This window comes from Tamandua tetradactyla, chromosome 6, assembly GCF_023851605.1.
Source record: "Tamandua tetradactyla isolate mTamTet1 chromosome 6, mTamTet1.pri, whole genome shotgun sequence".
Lineage (NCBI taxonomy): Eukaryota > Metazoa > Chordata > Mammalia > Pilosa > Myrmecophagidae > Tamandua > Tamandua tetradactyla.
The window spans coordinates 114,495,943-114,514,893 of record NC_135332.1 but is presented as its reverse complement, the minus strand read 5'-3'; the positions used below and the strand labels follow the sequence as shown (position 1 = coordinate 114,514,893).

The following is an 18,951-nucleotide window of genomic DNA, read 5'->3' as shown; positions in this document are numbered from 1 at the left end:
GATCTAAAAGTTGTCTGTCTCTGGAAACAACTATAGGCCAGACCTCTTTGTGATAATTTAAAGGTGCAGTAAAATTCATCTGTTGATTTGAGACTTTTATTTTTAAAAAATTTTTGACATCATAGTGCCAGGTAGTAGAATATGCAAAAATGAGAAGACACTCTCTTCCTAAAGAGCACAAGTCTAACGGAAAGACAGACTGCTAAACAATTAGAATACAGGATAATATCTGTTAAAAATGAAATGTACACACATTAAGTAGATATCACCTTGTTAGTCAAGATGTAATGGAGAGGCTGGAGGGAACTGCCTGAAAATGTAGAGCTGTGTTCCAGTAGCCATGTTTCTTGAGGATGATTGAATAATGATACAGCTGTCACAATGTGACTGTGTGATTGTGAAAACCTTGTGTCTGATGCTCCTTTTATCTACCTTGTCAACGTAGGAGTAGAACATATGGAATAAAAATAAATAATAGGGGGAACAAATGTTAAAATAAATTTAGTTTGAAATGCTAGTGATCAATGAAAGAAAGGGGTAAGGGGTATGGTATGTATAATCTTTTTTTTCTGTTTTTGTTTTATTTCTTTTTCTGTTTTTTTATTTCTTTTTCTGAATTGATGCAAATGTTCTAAGAAATGATGAATATGTAACTATGTGATGATATTGTGAATAACTGATTATATATGTAGAACAGAATGATCATATGTTAATGTCTTTGTTCGTTTTAATTAATAAATATTTTTAAAAAGAACCTATCTAATAACTTTGTTAAAAAAATGAAATGTACAAAATATAGTTGAGTCATCATAGACCTAAATATATAAAAGCTAGAACCATGAAACTCTTAGAAAAAAACACAGGAGTAAACCTTTGTGATCTTGTATTAGGCAATAATTTCTTAGATAAAGCACCAAAAGCAAAATGACAAAAGAGAAAATAAATATATTGGATTTCATCAAAATTTAAAACTTTTGTGTGTCACAGGACACCATTAAGAAAGTAAAAAGACAAACCAGAATATATTTGCAAATCACAGACTTGACAAAGGATTTGAATCTAGAATACATTTTTAAAAAACACTTACAGCTCAGTAATTTAAAAAAACCAATTTTTAAAATGGTAAATGTTTGAAGAGATATTTCTCTAAAGGTGATACACAACTGGCTAGTAAGTACATGAAAAGATGCTCAGCATCATTAGCATTAGTGAACTGTAAATCAAAATCACCAGATATCATTTTACACCTACTAGGATGGATAAAATTCAAAAACAGAAAATAACAAGTGTTGACAAACATGTGGAGAAACTGGAGTCCTCAAACACTGTTGATAGGACTGTAAAATGGTACAGTCTCTTTAGAAAACAGTCTGGTAGTTCCTCAAATGATTAAACATAAAGTTACCATATGCACTGAAAGCAAGTGTTAAAAAAAAAAACTTGTGCACAAATTGGGAACAACCCAAATGTCTATCAACTGATGAATGGATAAGCAAAACGTGGTATATCCATACCATATAATATTACCTTGCCATACAAAGGAATGAAGTATTGATTCATACTACAAAATGGATGAACCTCAGAAACATGCTCAGGGAAAGAAACTAATCATAAAAGACCATATATTGCATGATTCTATTTACATGAACTGTCCAAAATAGGCAAGTCTAAAAAGGCAGAAAGTAGATTAGTGGCTGCCAGGGGCTGAGACAGGGGTGGGAGAGAGTGTGAGGAGAAATGAGGAGTGACTAGTAATGTGTATTAAGTTTCTTTGGGGTATGATAAAAAATTGGATTATGGTACCAGTTGCACAACCTTGTAAATATACTAAGAACTATTGAAATGTACACTTTAAACAGGTGAATTATATATGTACTTTGTGTCTCTGTAAAGATGTTTTAAAAAATACAATTGAATCATAAGATTGCCTAGGTTAGCCAGAGAAGTCAGTGAAAGTTTCAAAGGAAAGGTCACACACATATAAATGAGAAGTGAGGGAACTGTAGGAGTTTGTTGGGTAGTATATGGGGAGGAGAGGAGAAACCATTTCAGATAGCAGCAGTAGCCAGTACAGAGGCAGATGTTCTAGTTTGCTAGCTGCCAGAATGCAATATACCAGAGATGGAATGGCTTTTAAAAAAAGGGGAACTTATTAAGTTGCTGGTTTACAGTTCTAAACCTGCAAAAATGTCCAAATTAAAGCAAGACTATAAAAATGTCCAATCTAAGGTATCAGGGAAACATACCTTGCTTCAGGGTTTCTCTCTCAATTGGAAAGGCACATGGCGAACTTGGGGATGTCTGCTAGCTTTCTCTCTAGGCTTCTTGTTTCATGAAGCTCCCCCAGGGACGTTTTCCTTCTTCATTTCCAAACGTCTCTGGCTGTGTGGGCTCTCGTGGTTCTCGTGGCTCTCTTACTCTCTCCAAAATGCTTCTTTTTTAAAGGATTCTAAGTAAACTAATCAGGACTCACCTGGAATGAGTGGAGTCACATCTCCATCTAATCAAAAAGTTAATACCCACAATTGAGTTGTCACACCTGTGTGGAGATAATCTAATCAAGCTTCCACTCTACAATGCTAAACAGGGATTAAAAGAAACAGCTGCCTCCATGAGATGGGTCAGGCTTTTCTAGGGAACATAATCCCTTCAAACCAGCACAGCAGAGGAGAGCATGGTAAGAGATCAAGCATTCCTGTATAGACAGACTGTAGTAGGTAACACTGGTACAAGCAGAACTGGGACCTATAGAGGCAGCAAACAAGCCTGGATGGGTGGGCAGAAGCCAAATCATAATGGGATATTTGGTTGTGCTGTCTTTCAATGAAAGAAAAGGGAAACTGCTGAAGAATTTTTAGCCTGTTAGAAAAATCATTCTAGAATGAAAATTCGAAAGTGATTCGTAGTGAAGTGAAACTAGTGATATGACCAGAAAGGAAGGTAATAATAACAGTTAACCATATATAGCCCTAACTAACTATCTGCTAAGCACTTTTCTTGAATTTTCATATAAATACTAAAGTTCATGTTTAAGCAATTACCCCCATTTTATAGATGATATAGGTATGGCTTGCTCCCTCACCTCCTTCAGTTTTCAGGCAAATGCAACTTCACCGCACTTTCCCTATTTCCCTTTCCTGCTTTACTTTTCTCATGGACCCTCATTTTCAATTCAATACATTTCATTTTTTAGATCTTGCTTAAAGATTCTCTTCCCACACTAGAATGAAACCACATAAGAATAGTTTTATTTTTCCTTTTTGTTCAATTCTGTATTCCCCATACCTAGCCATGTAATAGATACTCAATAGATACTTTTTAGTATTAAAATATATGAATGAGAAAATCAAGTCTCATAGAAATTAACTGACTTCTCCATAATCGTACAGGCAGTAAGTGACAGAAATCTGATCCAAAGGCCCATGCTCTCTCCTAAGACTCAGAGTTGGAGTTCTGCAGCTCTGAAAATCAGCATTGCTACATACAACAACTGTTAAAGAAACCAAAAAAGAGATCAGGCTTTAGATATAAGATATAAGAATGAAGCCAATTTTGTTGGGAGGTAAGGTAAATCAGAATACAAAGCAAAAGATATTATTGTCTGTATTTTAGAGTTTTATCTACTATATGAGGCAAAGGAAGAGAGGTTTATTTTTCCAAAATCTAAATTTTCTGTAGCACACAACCTAACCCAACCTGCCTGGACAACTCATTTAAGCAATCCAAACACGTGGAGACCAGAATGGGAATGAGGGCTTGTACTTCTGTACAGCTTAATGTAATACCCAGATACATCCCAGAGTATACTGGGTGGATAATTAAAAAGTATTGGCAAATTTCCTTGAGGGACTAGAGAAAAAATATGGAACTATTAAACTTTCACACTGGAGAAAACCCTGATACTCTCTCAAGTATTAGGGACTCCCAAGTTAATAGGTCAGGCCTTTGATCTTGAGGCTTGCCCTTATGAAACTTATTTCTGTAGCAGATAATTTAAACGTACCTATAATTATGCCTAAGAGTTACTTCCAGAGAACCTCTTTTGTTGCTCAGATGTGGCCTCTCTGTGGTCTCTCTCTCTCTCTCTCTCTCTCTCTCTCAACCCAACTCTACAAGGAAAATCATTACCTCCCCCCGCCACATGGAACATGACATCCAGGAGTGTGAGTCTCCCTGGCAACATGGGACATGACTCCCAGGGATGAGCTTGGCCCTGGCACTGTGGTATCGCAACACCTTCCTGACCAAAAGGGAGAAAAGAAATGTAACAAAATAAGGCATCAGTGGCTAAGAGAGTTCAAGCAATGTCAAACAGTTTTCTGGAAGCTACTCGTAGACAAGCTTCAGTTAAATATTGCTAATTACCATGGTTTGCCAAACCTCAACCGACATCATTCCTGTTAACCCTAATGAACACCTAGGGCTCTATCTGAGAGTCTACAAAGTTTCATGCACTAAGTTCACTTTCCAGAAACTGCAAACTCCAAATGGTTCCTAGGCCAAATAAGTACTGAAACCCAGAAAGGCCAGCCTCTCCAAGAACACCAACTAGTTTCCTGTATTATTGTGCCCATTTGAAAATATTATGTACCTCAGAAAAGTCATGTTTTTTTTAATCTATTAAATTTATTTTAACTTTGTTTCCCCTATTATTTATTTATTTTTAATCCATATGTTTTACTCATCTGTCCATAAGGTAGATAAAAGAAGCATCAGAAACGATGTTTTCACAATCACACAGTCACATTGTGAAAGCTATATCAGTATACAATCATCTTCAAGAACCATGGCTACTGGAACACATTTTCAGGCAGTTCCCTCCAGCCTCTCCATTACACCTTAACTAAAAAGGTGATATCTATATAATGCATGAGAATAACCTCCAGGATAACTTCTCGACTCTGTTTGGAATCTCTCAGCCACAGACACTCCATTTTGTCTCATTTCTCTTTTCCCCCCTTTCAGTTGAGAAGGTTTTCTCAATCCCTTGGTGCTGAGTCTCAGCTCATTATAGGATTTCTGTCCCACATTATCAGGAAGGTCCACACCCCTGGGAGTCATGTCCCATGTAGAGATGTGGAGGGCAGTGAGTTTGCTTGTCATGTTGGCTGAGAGAGAGAGAAGCAACAGAAGAGGTTCTCTTGGGGGTGACTCTTAGGCCTAATTTTAAGTAGGTTTAGCCTATCTTTTGTGGGGTTAAGTTTCATATGAACAAACCCCAAGATTGGAGGCTGAGCCTATTGCTTTGGTTGTCCCCACTGCTTGTGAGAACATTAAGAATTCTCCACTTGGGGAAGTTGAATTTTCCGCCTCTCACCATTCCTCCAAGGGAACTTTGCAATTAAGAAATTTCATGTTTTAATCTTGGTCCAACCTTGTGGGAACAGCCATTTCTCTTAATCCTGATTCAGTACTCTAGGTTGGAAACTTTTGATTAGATGATTTCCACAGAAATGTGACACACCTAATTGTGGGTGTGACCTTTTGATTAGATGGAAATGTGATTCCACCCATTCCAAGTGGGTCTTGATTAGTTAACTGGGATCCTTTAAAAGAGGAAACATTTTGGAGAGAGTCAGAAATGACAGACACCTCAGAGCTAACAGAAACTTCACAGCAGAGCTGACACAGATGCAGACACGTGGAGAACAGAGGCATGGATGTTTGGAGATGCGTGGAACCCAGCAGACATTGCCATGATAGGTTAAGCAACCCTGAATGTGGAGAGAGCCAAAGGAAGTCCAGAGTTGAGGGTCAGCCCTGGAGAAGTAAAATGAGGAACCCCCACAGGAACAGAGGCTGCAGGCAATGGAGCCCAGGAGCACTGGACCAGCAGATGCCCCATCGGCTTTTCTTGAGTGAAGGTAACCTCTTGTTGGTTCCTTAATGTGAACACTCTCACTTTCTTAGAACTGTAAATGTGTTACTTATTAAATGCTTTATAAAAGCTGTTCCAGTTCTGCTGTATTGCATCCCGGCAGCTTGCAAGCTAATGCAATTGTTACCACCTCTTTTCAACGTGAAAAAAAAAAAAACTTAGAATGGCCATAGTTCAAATACCCTAAGCGTGGGATAGAAAGATCAGAGGTGATGGGGGAGTTATACAGAGAAGGTAGGGTTTAACAAATGAGTATGATTGCTGAATCATTAAATTGATATTTCTTTTAGTCTCTGGTGCCTTAGAGCAGCTAGAAATGAAAACCTAAAATTGTGGAATTGTAAACCATACCAAACTCTGAAATCTGTTTTACGACTAACTGTGGTGCTGTGCTTTGATTCATTGCTTTTTTTGTATATATGTTATTTTTCACAAAAAAGAAAAAAAAAGTTAATTGTAATGATAAGAAAATATTTATTCCTTCTAGCCTCTTATATTCTGAAGCAGCTAGAGGGAAAAGTCTGAGAGGATGGTACAGTAGCCCATGACAAACTCTAGGAATTGTCCTGTAACTGCTTGTTGAAAAGTGCTTTGAAAACTATTGCTTTTTTCTTACTTTGCTTTGTATATATGTTATACAATTTAAAACGTTAGAATGGGCAAAGCCCAAATACCCCTAAAGACTGGGAGAAGATTCAAAGAAGGAGGAATTATAACAGAGAATATAGGATTTAACAAAGGAGTATGACTGCTGAATCATTATATTGATTATTTCTTTTTAGTCCCTAGTGTCTTAGAGCAGCTAGAAGGAAAAAACAAATTGTGGAACTGTAACCCGTATCAAACTCTGAAATCTATTTTATAAATACTTGTCAAATTATACTTTGAAATTTATTGTTTTGTATATATATTTCACAATAAAAATGCTTAAAAATGTAAAAAATAAAATAACCCCCCATGCTTTTAAACCACTGATTTCACCAGAGTTGTAATACTGTAGGCAAGAGATGACTCCCCCGAGGGGATGGAATTGCCTGGGTTTGGTGATAGTTGGATGTGGAAGGATGCTGAAGGAAATCAATCTTGGATGACTCTGGTTTCCGCATTTGACAAAAGAGATAAAAGGCAGTATAATTCATGAGAAAAAAGAATAGAGTACTGGTTTATACACAGAGATGAAAGAGGAAGACGTCTAATTCAGTCCTTTTTTCCCATCGCCCTTGATGACTGAAGTGTTTTTAATAACAAGTACCAAGCAAGCTGAACCACCCTGGTCCTTCAGACCGTGCCCCGGCGGTGGGGTGGCAGTACGTACATGGGTGGGTAGGCTGGACCCGAATAGTAACTAGTTTTATTCTGTCTTTTTAACGCCAGACCAAGCCTAAGGACAAGTTCCCAAGAGCGTTTAAAATATTTCTGAGGTTAAAGCAGATGTTAAAACCGAAGAATGAGCCGTGCCGACGTGTAATCAGGCCACGGTCGTATTTTTAGATTATCTCAACGGTGGCAGTGGTTTTCAAAAAGTGACAGTCAACAGGAAAGAAGACTGACACCCAATCCAGCGTGGCGGGGAAGGCAGGCTTAGGGCCCCGCGCACCACCGCGAGAGGCCGCCCCCGCCCCCGGCGCGGGAGGCTCGCGCCACAAACGACTCCCAACCCCCGGCGAGCGCCGGGCAGGGGGGTCGCGGCTGGATTTCCTTCACTCCCTCAGGCGGCCTCCCGCGCCCAGGTGGCGCTGTGGGCTCGCAGCGGCAGCGGTAGCACGAGCAAGCCCTGTCGCCCTGGTGCGCATGCTCTCTCTCGCTGCGGGCTCGCCTCTTTTTTTTTTTCCGGGCGGCCCCGGCGGCTGCGTACTGGTTGTGGGATGGGAAGTGGAGCCCCAGTGAGCGGCTGCGGCGGGGCTGTGAGGAGCAGCCAGGGGGCGGCGGGGGCGGCGGCTAGGCAGTGAGGAGCTGGGTCGAGCGGAGCTGGGGCGGAGCACCTGCGGCACGGCCGGCGGCCCCACCATGGCGATTCGTAAGAAGAGCACCAAGAGCCCCCCGGTCCTGAGCCACGAATTCATCCTGCAGAATCACGCGGACATCGTCTCCTGTGTGGCGATGGTCTTCCTGCTGGGGCTGATGTTCGAGGTGAGCCCGCCACGAACCCAACCGCCCTCCCCGGGTCCCCGACCGGTCCGTTCCCGGACCGCGGGGGACGCGGGCCGGGGGTCGGCGTTGGTCCGGTCTTGCCCTGAAGTGCTGCCCTGCCCAGCCTTCGCGGCCGGGCTGGGGATGCTAACCCTCCGCCGGCCTGGGCGCCCCGGCTGGGTGGGTTGGGGGCCGCCGCGTCGCCCCCTCAGCCGACCCGCAGCCCTCCCTGCCGCCCGCGCCGCGCAGTTCCTGGTTCCCGCGAAGGACTACGTGGCAGCCAGCGAGGGGCCGGCGGACGGGCGGGGGCGGCCCCTGGGCGGTGGAGCTGGCTCTGCGCGGGTGGGCGGTGTGGAGGGGGCGACCGAGCACCGCTAGGGTGTGCGTGGGGCCGGCGAGGGGAGGGGAGAGTGAAGGCCAGGCCTCCGGGGACCGGAGGGCGCCGGCCCCGAGGCCACAGGCCCTGGGGACGTCGGGGGCCCCTGTAGGACCGAGATGGGGGCTAACGAGCAACAGACTGAGCCGCGCGCCTTCACCGATTTGAAGGGCGGTGGCGCATAGCACGGAAGGATGGCCACAGGTTTGGCACACTAAGGGCACACCCGATTGTTTTAATGCTGGTCGCTCAAACTGGTTTTATTGCCGATCAGGCGTTTCATCAGTTATCCAACCCTTTACCCTGGCACTTGCTTTTTCTTTACAGATTTAAGGTCTGAGCCATAAATCAAAGTTCTGAACAACAGTGCCAGGAGTCACATAATTTCCTTTCTGTTATTCAAGTTTGAGAGGGTGGAAATGTCAGGAGTGTGTAAATTCTCTTCCCACATATCTAGTATTTGGATAACTTTCGTAACAGCTGTTGAATATGGGAAATAAACTTTGCAAAGTGAATGTGTACATCCTAGGGATTTTTTTCCCGTCTCCCCTATACACGTGCCCATTTCTATCGTCCTAGCGCCTATCCCTCATTAAAATACTATTTAACTTCTTCCTTGTTTATCCTTTCTCAGAATAGGTTGTTTTTTTCCATTAGTCTCTGTTCGGAGCCTGAGTAGTGTCTGGGACATAGTAGATGCTTAAAATATATTTGTGGAATGAGTGAAGAATTGAAGAAAACGAATGGAATGAGACTCCAGTAACAGAAAGTAAATTTTTCGAATGAAGCCTATTTTTTTAGTGTTAATTATTAAATAATTAAATATTTTAATTTGTGGTTGCTTCTTTTCAAAGGGCTTCTCTGGATCTAGATATTTTTATTCCTGATAACTCTCCTGTATGTGTGAAACCACTGATAAGGAGGTAGCAGGTATAATGGAAGGAAAGGCAGAAGGGAGCAAACATATGTTACATGCACCTCATCTTCATTCTAGGCTGGACCTGTGCCACTTACTTACTGAGTGATCCAAGTCTGCACTTCAGTTTTTCTGCTCTACAAAGGAGGATAACATCACCTGTGCTATTCTCACATGCAGTGTTATGTTCATTGCATAGACCATATAATAGGATGTGTGAAAGCATCTGACACTTCATAAAATACTGTATGAAGGATGGCATTATTAAAAATGCAACACTGAACATTTGTATTAACCTTCTGAGCCCAAATTTGACATTTATATACACTTTCTGCTTTGGTATTCAAAGTAATACTTCTGTACATGCACTTGTATTCAACAAGTTTGTGTAATTTGTCATTACCCATCCCCACATGGTAAGAATTCCTGACTTTAAAAACATAATTTAGAAGTGTGAAATTTATTTGCAATGTTTCAAATGATTGGAATATAAATCAGAAATGACAGAAATGGCATAGCTTTACTTTTATGTAAAGTATTTCACATTCTTTTATCACATTTCTAGGGATTTTCACTGCCTATACCATATGTCCCATCTTAATGATTTTTTTTTAACAGTGAGTGGAGTTTCATCTTAATGTAAGTCTGTTGACTTAAATTTTGTAAATCTAAATTGACAAGACAGATGATATTAGTGGTGAAAGTCAGTTGAAAAAAGGCACATTAAAGTGGCATATGGAAGAGGAAAGTTTGTGCAAGTTGTACATTTTTCCTACCATTTGTTAAAGTTTTAGAATTTAAAAGCATATTTTCTACATATGGAAAAAAGTTAACTAGATTAGTTTAGCTGTTTTAACTTCTGGAATATTTGCTGCTGAATTTCAAAGTTAATATAATTATAGAGTTACAGTATTTATCTAGAATAATGCAGAAATTGTTATTTCTCAGTAGAATTGTTAAGCCTTTCGTATAAAGATGTTGAAATGTCAGAGGGTTTATAGTGAAATTGACAAAGCAGTAACATACTATATTACTAGTCAATAGGAAGCAGCAATATGTGTGTAGTATAAAATCCTGACCTCTGAAGCTAAAAGGGACCTCTGCAACTTGCTGATGGGGTGACCCACGGCATATTACTGAACTTCTCATAACCTAAGTTTTGTTATCTGTAAAATGGGGCTTATTGAGTTACTCTGAAAATGAAATTTACTAATAAATAAAGTGCCTAGTTCAGTGTTAGACTTAATAAGCAGTAGCTATCATTATTCCTTGGAAATTTACCAAAGTTGGGAAATAGAAGACAGCATTTTGTGTGAGAGAAGAGCCCAACAGTTAGCATCTAATGAGATTATATTATTATTATTGAAAAGGTTGATATAGAAAATAAAGATGCTTGGGAGGCTTTCTGAAAGTGAGGGTATAGTAGATGTGGAGTTAGGGGTTCCCAAGAGGATTATTTCCCTTTTCTGGAAGGAAGTGACTTTCCATATGTTCAAGACTCTAGGTTGTATCCTAGGAACTTGGGGGGCATTTACAATCCCAATTATCTTGGAACAGTTTTGGAGGTTAGTTGTATTTTTAAGTATGACTTGTCTTTATGCCAAGATTTTCTTTCTTTCTCTTTTTTTAAGAACTTAGTTTTATGTAAGCTGGTGAGGAAGTAGAATTTGATATTCAGAAATTGTCTTTTCCTTTCAGGTATCCAGTCTGTGTAGTGGTCACACCTTCCTCTAAAGAATACAAAATGGTTAACATATCTGGATAACTAGAAAAGATTTCTAAGCCCCAACTGGTGGCCACTTAATAAAGAAATATTATGATTGAATAATTCTCATTTTTGTTATAAATGGAGAGCAGTGGTATAATTGTCCTTATGTCATAAACTCAAGTGGTGTTTTGTTAGAAGGCCATTACATATTGCTGTAGCATATTTATGTTCTAAATTAATTTATTTTACTGTTAATTCTAATATTAGTTTAAAGCAGCACTGGCTAGGTTGTGAAGACTGGAAAGGCTAGAAGCATGATTACTGGTTTAATTTTTCTATAAACACTGTTTTGGTGTATAGTTTGTATTTTTCTTTTTCTCATTCTACTTAATACTGCATACTAAATTAGCTGGAAGTCAGATTTTAATTTCATTTGGAAGCCTACCATAATAGGATAATCTAATTTCTGTTGCTTTTAGAAATTGATATTAAATTTATCTTTGAAGAATTTCATCTTGTCATTTGTAAAGGCTCTTAAAAAGTGTTCTTAGCTGTGGTAATGTGAGCTCATAGTCCAAACTGAAAAATGGGAATGTTGGCTGTGTGTGTAAGAGAGAGAGAGGGAGAGACACTAAACGAAGATATAAAAACTAAACAAAATTTAGTATTCAATCAACTTTTCAAAATAATCACATGAAAGCAGTGTTAACCTGGAAACTCATGCCGTCAGCCATCATTCTGCTTTAGTGCTTCCAGTATGAATGATCTGAATTTTAAGACAGTAGCCTTACTGGCTTTTTCTATTCAGGTGACTTTCATGTCTACCCTAGTTCATTAACTCATTTTAGTGGCCATATCCTGGACCTTATTACTCAGGCCTACATTATTTCCAGATTCCAGGATGGCAGTATTCAACTTCAGCCTACATTTTATTTATCTCACTTATTCTACCACTCATGGCAATTTTCTACCTAGTCCAAGTTTTTGCAGTGCATTGACCTCCTTGTCTTTTCTCCAGTATGTTAGCTCCCTCATGTCTTTGCTTCTCTTCCTACAGAGAACTACTCATCTACATTCTCTCCAAGCCCTCAACTTCTCTTCCCTCTTGGTCATTCTTTGTGTTGGCCCTGCAGGTATCCATCCCCCCACCCCCCACCCCATCCACCTTTTCTGTGCCTCTCCTTTCATAGATAGCTGAGGGTCACTAGAGAAAGTCATACTCATGCTGATAGATACTATTACAAGTCAGAGGTCTCTAACCTCAAATATTTTTGATCCCTGTGATCTTTTAATTTTCCCAGGCCAGCTCCCTTCCCTGTAGGAACTATGTAATTACTCATCATTCAGGATAACGTTACTTTCTTTTTCACGGAGAAATTAAGAGTTTATCAGTTTCCTGTCTTTTGAATTTATCTCATCCTTTTTCTGGTCTAAGAGGAAAAATTGTTGAAGCATAACTTCTAGCTGTATTCTTAAATTTAATTCCCTACCAGATCTGTTATCCCCTTTCTATCTTGTTTGTGTAGCTTCTCCCTTTTCACTCACACCTTTTTTGCCCCCACACAAGTTCAGTCTCTCCCATCATCTAAGGGGAACAAAAATCTTGACCTTGCATCTACCTCTAGATACTACTGTCTTCCTCTTATGTTCTTTGATCCCCTGTAATTTGGCTTTTGCAAGCCATAACCACTGATGACTTCTTGAATTGTCCAGTCTGTTACGTACTTTTGGTTTTTGGCCTTCCACATCTCTTTTGAAATTGACTTTATTTTTTATTTTTTTTAAACATTTCCCCCCTTGGCTTTTAAGACAACAAGCGCTATACATTTTCTTTGCCTCTCTAATCACTTAGTTTTGCCACTGGCTTTTCCTCCACCCTCTCCATGGTTCTCATGTTGTCCTAATTCTCTGCAAATACTCTACACCCTCTGTACATGATTAATGTACTTTCAGAGCTTCAACTATTATATAAAAATAGAGATTCCGAAATTCTAAGCTAGGTTCTCCCTGCTGAATTTTAGATTTTAGCTACGTTCTGTTTTTTCCACTTGTATACCTGACAAAAGTCTCAGTTTATTCAAAATTCAGTTTCTTCTCTTTTCCCCAAACCTGCTGTTCTTCCTGTTTTCTACGTTATTGTTAACACTTTTCACCCCCTTGTTTGAGCTGTAAGCATCAGTAAATAGTCATTGATTCCTCTCTCTTGCTTGCTAAGCTTTATTACCATTGCTGCTGCCTTAGTTCAGGACTTACTGTCTTTCATGAGGTCTCTTGCAGAAGTCTTCTACTTGGCTTGCATGCTTACTCCAATTTGTATTTTATTTGATATTTATATAGTTATATATTGATCAGTCACTTACATACATTCTGCGCATATACTGATTAGAGATACAAGCAAGGTCCCAGCTCTTACGGAACTTACTTTCTAATGAGTAAGATGGAAAGTATTAATATGATTACGACAAGCTGTGTGTTTTGAAGGAAGGGAACACAGTTCTCTCAAATAATCTAACAACGGAAAAGAGAGAAGAGGGTAGGCTTCCTTGAAAAATTGTGATTGAACTGAAATGTGAAGAGGGATGGTTTTCCAACCGTGTTTTAGATAGAATAGCATGATGAAGTTGGAGAAGCCAAGGGGCAGGGGGCAGACAATGGAGAGTTGTGTAAGCCACATTAAAGATTTTGTTCTTAACCTAGAAAGAATGGGAATCCAGTGAAGGATTTTAAGCACGTGGCAGGAAGAGGTGGTAGGTAGCATGACCGGAAGAAGATCACGGGGGTTGCAGTGTAGACAGTCCGTCTGAGGATGCTCAAGAGGCTCCTGAGGACATACCCTGCAGTCTTTTCTAGAAGACATTTGAGCTTCCTCCTTTTCAAAATTCCTCTGTTTTGCTAGAATAAAATCTATTTAACATGATAAACAAGGCTCTTTCCAGTACTTGATAACCTTTCTAGGCTCTTCTACTACCCCCTAATCTGTGCCCCATGCCTGACTTCATGTTTACTGCTACTTGACCTTTACATTTTCTATTTCTTCCACCTAATCTGCCCTCAGCCTCCTTTGTGAGTCCAGGAAACTTCTGTTGTCCAACATGACCCCACTCCAACACCACTTCCTCTGAGATGCCTTTTCAGAACATGTCTCATTCCCCACCCCAGGAAAAGCATTAAAAAAGTTACTTGTTTATCCTAAGTACTCTGGTAGCAAAAATTATTAACACTGATTTTACAGTAGCTATTTGATAACCTTTCTGTCTCCCTGACTGCGCTCTTTGTCACCGGAGATTATATTCTTCTTTGTTGTCCTTTCTCAACTACCTCAGTGCCTGGTACCTATAAATATTGAGTGAGCGTTCCATTTTTCTGTTCTGTCTACTTTACTTTTAACCATAATGAGGTCAGTTAAACATTTGTTGACCACTTGTCAGGTGTGAGAGAGTGACACACACACCTCTACAGACCCTACTTCTGATCTATTTTTCTTATGCTAACTATGCTCCCTTTTTTTATATTTGTGTTTAAAATGTTTTTTTGATAGTAATTTTATGTTCATTGTACAAGTCTAGAGTACAGCATCATTATTTGTCAAATCACTGTTTACTGAAACTGCAGATTGTCTCTTTTTTTAAATCTTAAAAGTTGAAGATAAATCGTACAGTCACATCTAAACTGCACGGTGCTATTGTGAATTACATAAACTCTCAGTCTCAACTCGGTCACCAGGAATTCCCACTGTGCCTGTTGGGATACCACAAGATCTACTGTTACCTTGGTTGTTAGATTTGGGGACAAAGCTTTAATGTTTTTCCTGATTCACTGTTTGGAGAAGGGTCAATAATAGACTTGAGTCTTTTTTCTTTCTTTCTTTCTTTCCAGATAACAGCAAAAGCGTCTATCATTTTTGTTACTCTTCAGTACAATGTTACCCTCCCAGCAACAGGTAGGTAGTTCCTTTTAGAATTTTCTATTTAAGTAGAAGTGTTCAGTTCTGCATTAACCTTCACAGCTCTCATCCATTATTTTACCGAATGTTATTTTGATATTATTGTAGTGCAAGACTTCACCTCACATATTATATGAAAACCAGTTTTTATGTGTTTGATTTTATTTATATTTTTTTGTTCAGTAAGCTTGAAATTTCATTGAAGAACTGTTTTTGTTGCCTTCTCTGCCTTCTGATCTTTTTAGAAGAAATTTCTAAGAATAGATATTTTAAATTTGTTTTAAGTGTTATTGTTTAATCAAAGCTGCTTAGAGGCACAATGTTCAAGTTCAGTTTTTCTGAACCATGAGTAAATTTTTCAGACCTTAGAATAACAGTTCTTTTAGCTTATTTTATTTTCACTTTTTTGGTTTATTCAACAGCTAACAATCATTTTGATTAGAGAGAAAATGTCAGGCTCTAGAAATTATTTTGTATTAGAATTCAGACTATGGTTTTATATTTTTATATTTCAACGAGTTTATTACTTTTTGTAAGTAATTTTTTATTACTCTTTGTAATAAGTCAGAAGGTTTATTTTTAAATTATGCTATGGTGATAGTCAAGTTATTAATAGAAGTTAATTGTAGTTGAAAATAGTAATGAAATTAACTAGCATAGGTGAGGTATGGAGTATTTGGTTAATAAAAAACCCTGCTCCGAGGTTCTCTCTTTAAGACTCAAGATCAGACATACAACAGTGAACTAGTTTTTGTTAATTTATATAGTTTGTAAATATTTGATTTAGTGATCTAGTCATCAGGTTACACAAAACTACAGAGTTGTTTTGAAATTTGAATATGCCAGAGAAGAATAAAGCACTTTTACCCAAATGGTCTCCAAACACATAAAGCTTAAGAACAAGTGACAGCTATTCACAGGTATTTAATTAGCATTTGTTTTGAAAAATTCTAGCAATTTTAAGTGATTGTTTTTTTTTTTTTTTTTTTGCTGGGCAGGCTCCAGGAAGTAATTGAAATTTTGAATATTGGTTGCTTCTGTTTCTAGCTTATAGATCAAAACTAATTCAATTACAGATTAAATCAGTTTTTCCATAAAAATCAACATGTAGTTTCTAGTTTGAAAGTAGAGGTAGAAAGAAAGTTTTAAAAATTCTTAGGAGAGACATGTAAATAACTTATTTAACTAATGAAGTTAGATAAGTTTAACTACATTACCCCATTCTGTACCCTTGGGATAATACTGATTTTACAGTCCTGCTAAGGATCTGTGTGTGGCCCACCAGTCCTGGTTTTTGGTCTTCAGTGGCTGTAACTAACATGTGTCAAGTCTTTGTAAGTAATTTCTGAAGCTTTAGATTTCTAGATAGTCTCCTAGATTTTCACTGCCCCCTAAGACTCAGTGTGTCCAAGAGCAAATTACTTATGATGTTTCTGTAGAATGTATTTATTAAATTAGTCTTCTTTTGTTTGTTTCCATTACTATGTTGTACTTAGTGCTGTTTTTATATCTTATATGTATATTTTTGTGTGTTTGTCCTTTTTGACCTCAGAAGAACAAGCTACTGAAGCAGCATCCCTTTATTACTATGGTATCAAAGATTTGGCTACAGTTTTCTTCTACACGCTAGTGGCAATAATTATTCATGCCATAATTCAAGAGTATGTGTTGGATGTAAGTATACACTCTTAGAAACTTATACTTTGTACAGTACTAGCTCTCATACTGTGCTAGTCATATGTTAAATATTTATAATATATTGTTAATTACTAATGGCTGTTTTTATTTTTAGAAAATTAACAGGCGAATGCATTTCTCCAAAACGAAACACAGCAAGTTTAATGAGTCTGGTCAGCTTAGTGCATTCTACCTTTTTTCTTGTATTTGGGGCACATTCATCCTGTTCTCTGTAAGTATGTCCTATGCTTAAATTTCCATCTCTCGGTATTTACATTGTATACCCAGAACAGAAACATGTTCTCAAATGTTTAATGCTTATAACAAATCCCGAATCTTAAGAAGTCCCTTTTCTGACATAAGGATGTCTGCTAATGAACTAGTGTAAATTAAGAGTTTTAGTGATAAATTTCTCTTTTAGTTTATATGTGGCAAAAATTTTAAACTGTGTTTAAGATTTCAAAATACCTTACTCATTTACAGTCAGTCAGAAGTTTTTTTTTAATATCTTGTAGTCACTTGCAGATAACTCTGTATTAGCAAAGAGCATAAGATGTCAGTGATACTTTTACTAGGGTTACAAGAGTTGTAATGTTCCAACATTTTCCCCCTTGAAATGCAATTTACGTGTTTTCTAAGCAACTTAAAATGTCATGTGATTTTTCAATTAAGAGAATCAAAACCTTTATATCATCCTAATCAATGAGGCATAAAAGGCAGTATTTACTTTAGTATTAGTAATAACAATCCTTTAATTTTTTTTTTCCTGCAGTAAGAACTCCCTCCTCCTCCTCCCCTTGAGTTGGTTGTTTAAAATCCAGATTCTTCTTTGTATTAAAAAATTGGAAGATCTACATACTGGGCCTAGATTCCAAATGACAACACTAAACTGAGGCTCAGTAGTTGTTTTCCCTGTAGATAAATCATTCACTCTCTAAAAGGCCACAGTCCCCACCCCTCCCTCTTGTGTTTTATCTATCTAATGATCTATTTTGTAAACATTTGAGAATAGGTTGTATACGTCATGCTCTTTGAATACTTAATACTTCCATGTATACTTCTTAAGAGCAAGGACAAGCCTTCAGATTTATATTGTACTCCTTAGTTTACATGCTTTTTTGAGTTTGTCAGGGCACATAGTTTTTTAATCACTATTTTTTAAAGGAGAGCAAATAGGTTAATGTTAATTTTCCAGGGTACAACATTTAATGTTGAAAATAGACTAAAACTCAACTTTACAGATTTGTAATTTTGTGCTCATTTTCTTACTCTGCTGCTTTAATAATATACTTAACTTTGAGCTTAAACACTCTTACAAATTTTTTAAAAAGTTATGTTTCAGTGGGAAAATATCCTTATTAAAGATAAGTTACGAATTAGATTCTTTTTTCTTTAAGCCTACACATTCTCACTGAATAGATTACCTAATCTGGTTAGCTAAGGAAAAGATTTCATAAATCTGTGGGTATAATCCCATAAAATTTGACTGTGCCCTGATCCTCCTCTACTGTCAGATGCTACATCTTTCCTGAAACCCTTCTCTGATTACCTGAGACAAAATTCATCTCTCCTCTAGTTGTTGTACCTCTGTTATGTACCTTTACTCTCTTCTGTTTTATGTTTGTTTACATACATGTGTTTTTAATTGAAAGTTTTGTTTGTTTGTTTGTTTTGTTTTTGTGTGGGCAGGCACCGGGAATTGAACCCAGGTCTCCGGCATGGCAGGTTAGAACTCTGCCTGCTGAGCCACCATTGCCCACCCCTTAATTGAAAGATTTTTAAAGGCCAGAAAGTACATCTTGTTTGACTTATATTTCTCACATTGATTTTTCACTTAGCTAAAGTAAGTGATTCAAACTAAATTCAAAATAATTTAAACAACTAGGAAATTAAGCTTCATGAGCTCTTTGGAACTTGACATGGAAATTGTAAATATGTGAGGAGTAAAAATATTGCCTTATTTTCCAAGAAGTTGCATTATATTTGTAGGCTAACTGTTATATCTTCTTTCTTAGGAAAACTACATCTCAGACCCAACTATCTTGTGGCGGGCCTATCCCCATACTCTGATGACGTAAGTCATTTTTAGCAGGGCTTTGCTTTCTTGGTTAAGGATCATGGTCACATCACTTTTAAACAGATTTAATTTTTATTATTCTCTAGGTCTTCTAGCAAATCCATAAAATAAGTGAAAATATATCTTTGGTAGTCCTATTACCATAAGAAAATAATTCCTCTGTACTTTGATGTACATAGTCTTTTCAACATCTTTATTAGCTTGACATGACTGATTTTAACAATATCCTTACTCTTCTTTTCCCGT

At 38.1% G+C, this 18,951-nt stretch overlaps 1 protein-coding gene across 2 annotated transcripts in view; it reads left to right on the top strand.

Annotated features, from left to right (window-relative positions):
• The first annotated feature begins 7,615 nt into the window (after positions 1 to 7,615).
• TRAM1 (translocation associated membrane protein 1) overlaps positions 7,616 to 18,951 on the top strand; it is a 32,859-nt gene continuing 21,523 nt past the window's right edge. The window contains exons 1-5 of one of the 2 annotated variants that reach the window (XM_077166972.1): positions 7,616 to 8,008; positions 14,885 to 14,948; positions 16,507 to 16,625; positions 16,744 to 16,860; positions 18,644 to 18,702. In XM_077166972.1, the coding sequence (XP_077023087.1) occupies positions 7,886 to 8,008; positions 14,885 to 14,948; positions 16,507 to 16,625; positions 16,744 to 16,860; positions 18,644 to 18,702 (482 nt within the window). In that variant the 5' untranslated portion in view covers positions 7,616 to 7,885. Of the gene's footprint in view, positions 8,009 to 14,884; positions 14,949 to 16,503; positions 16,626 to 16,743; positions 16,861 to 18,643; positions 18,703 to 18,951 lie in introns of both variants that reach the window. The other variant, XM_077166971.1, reaches the window with a different exon arrangement.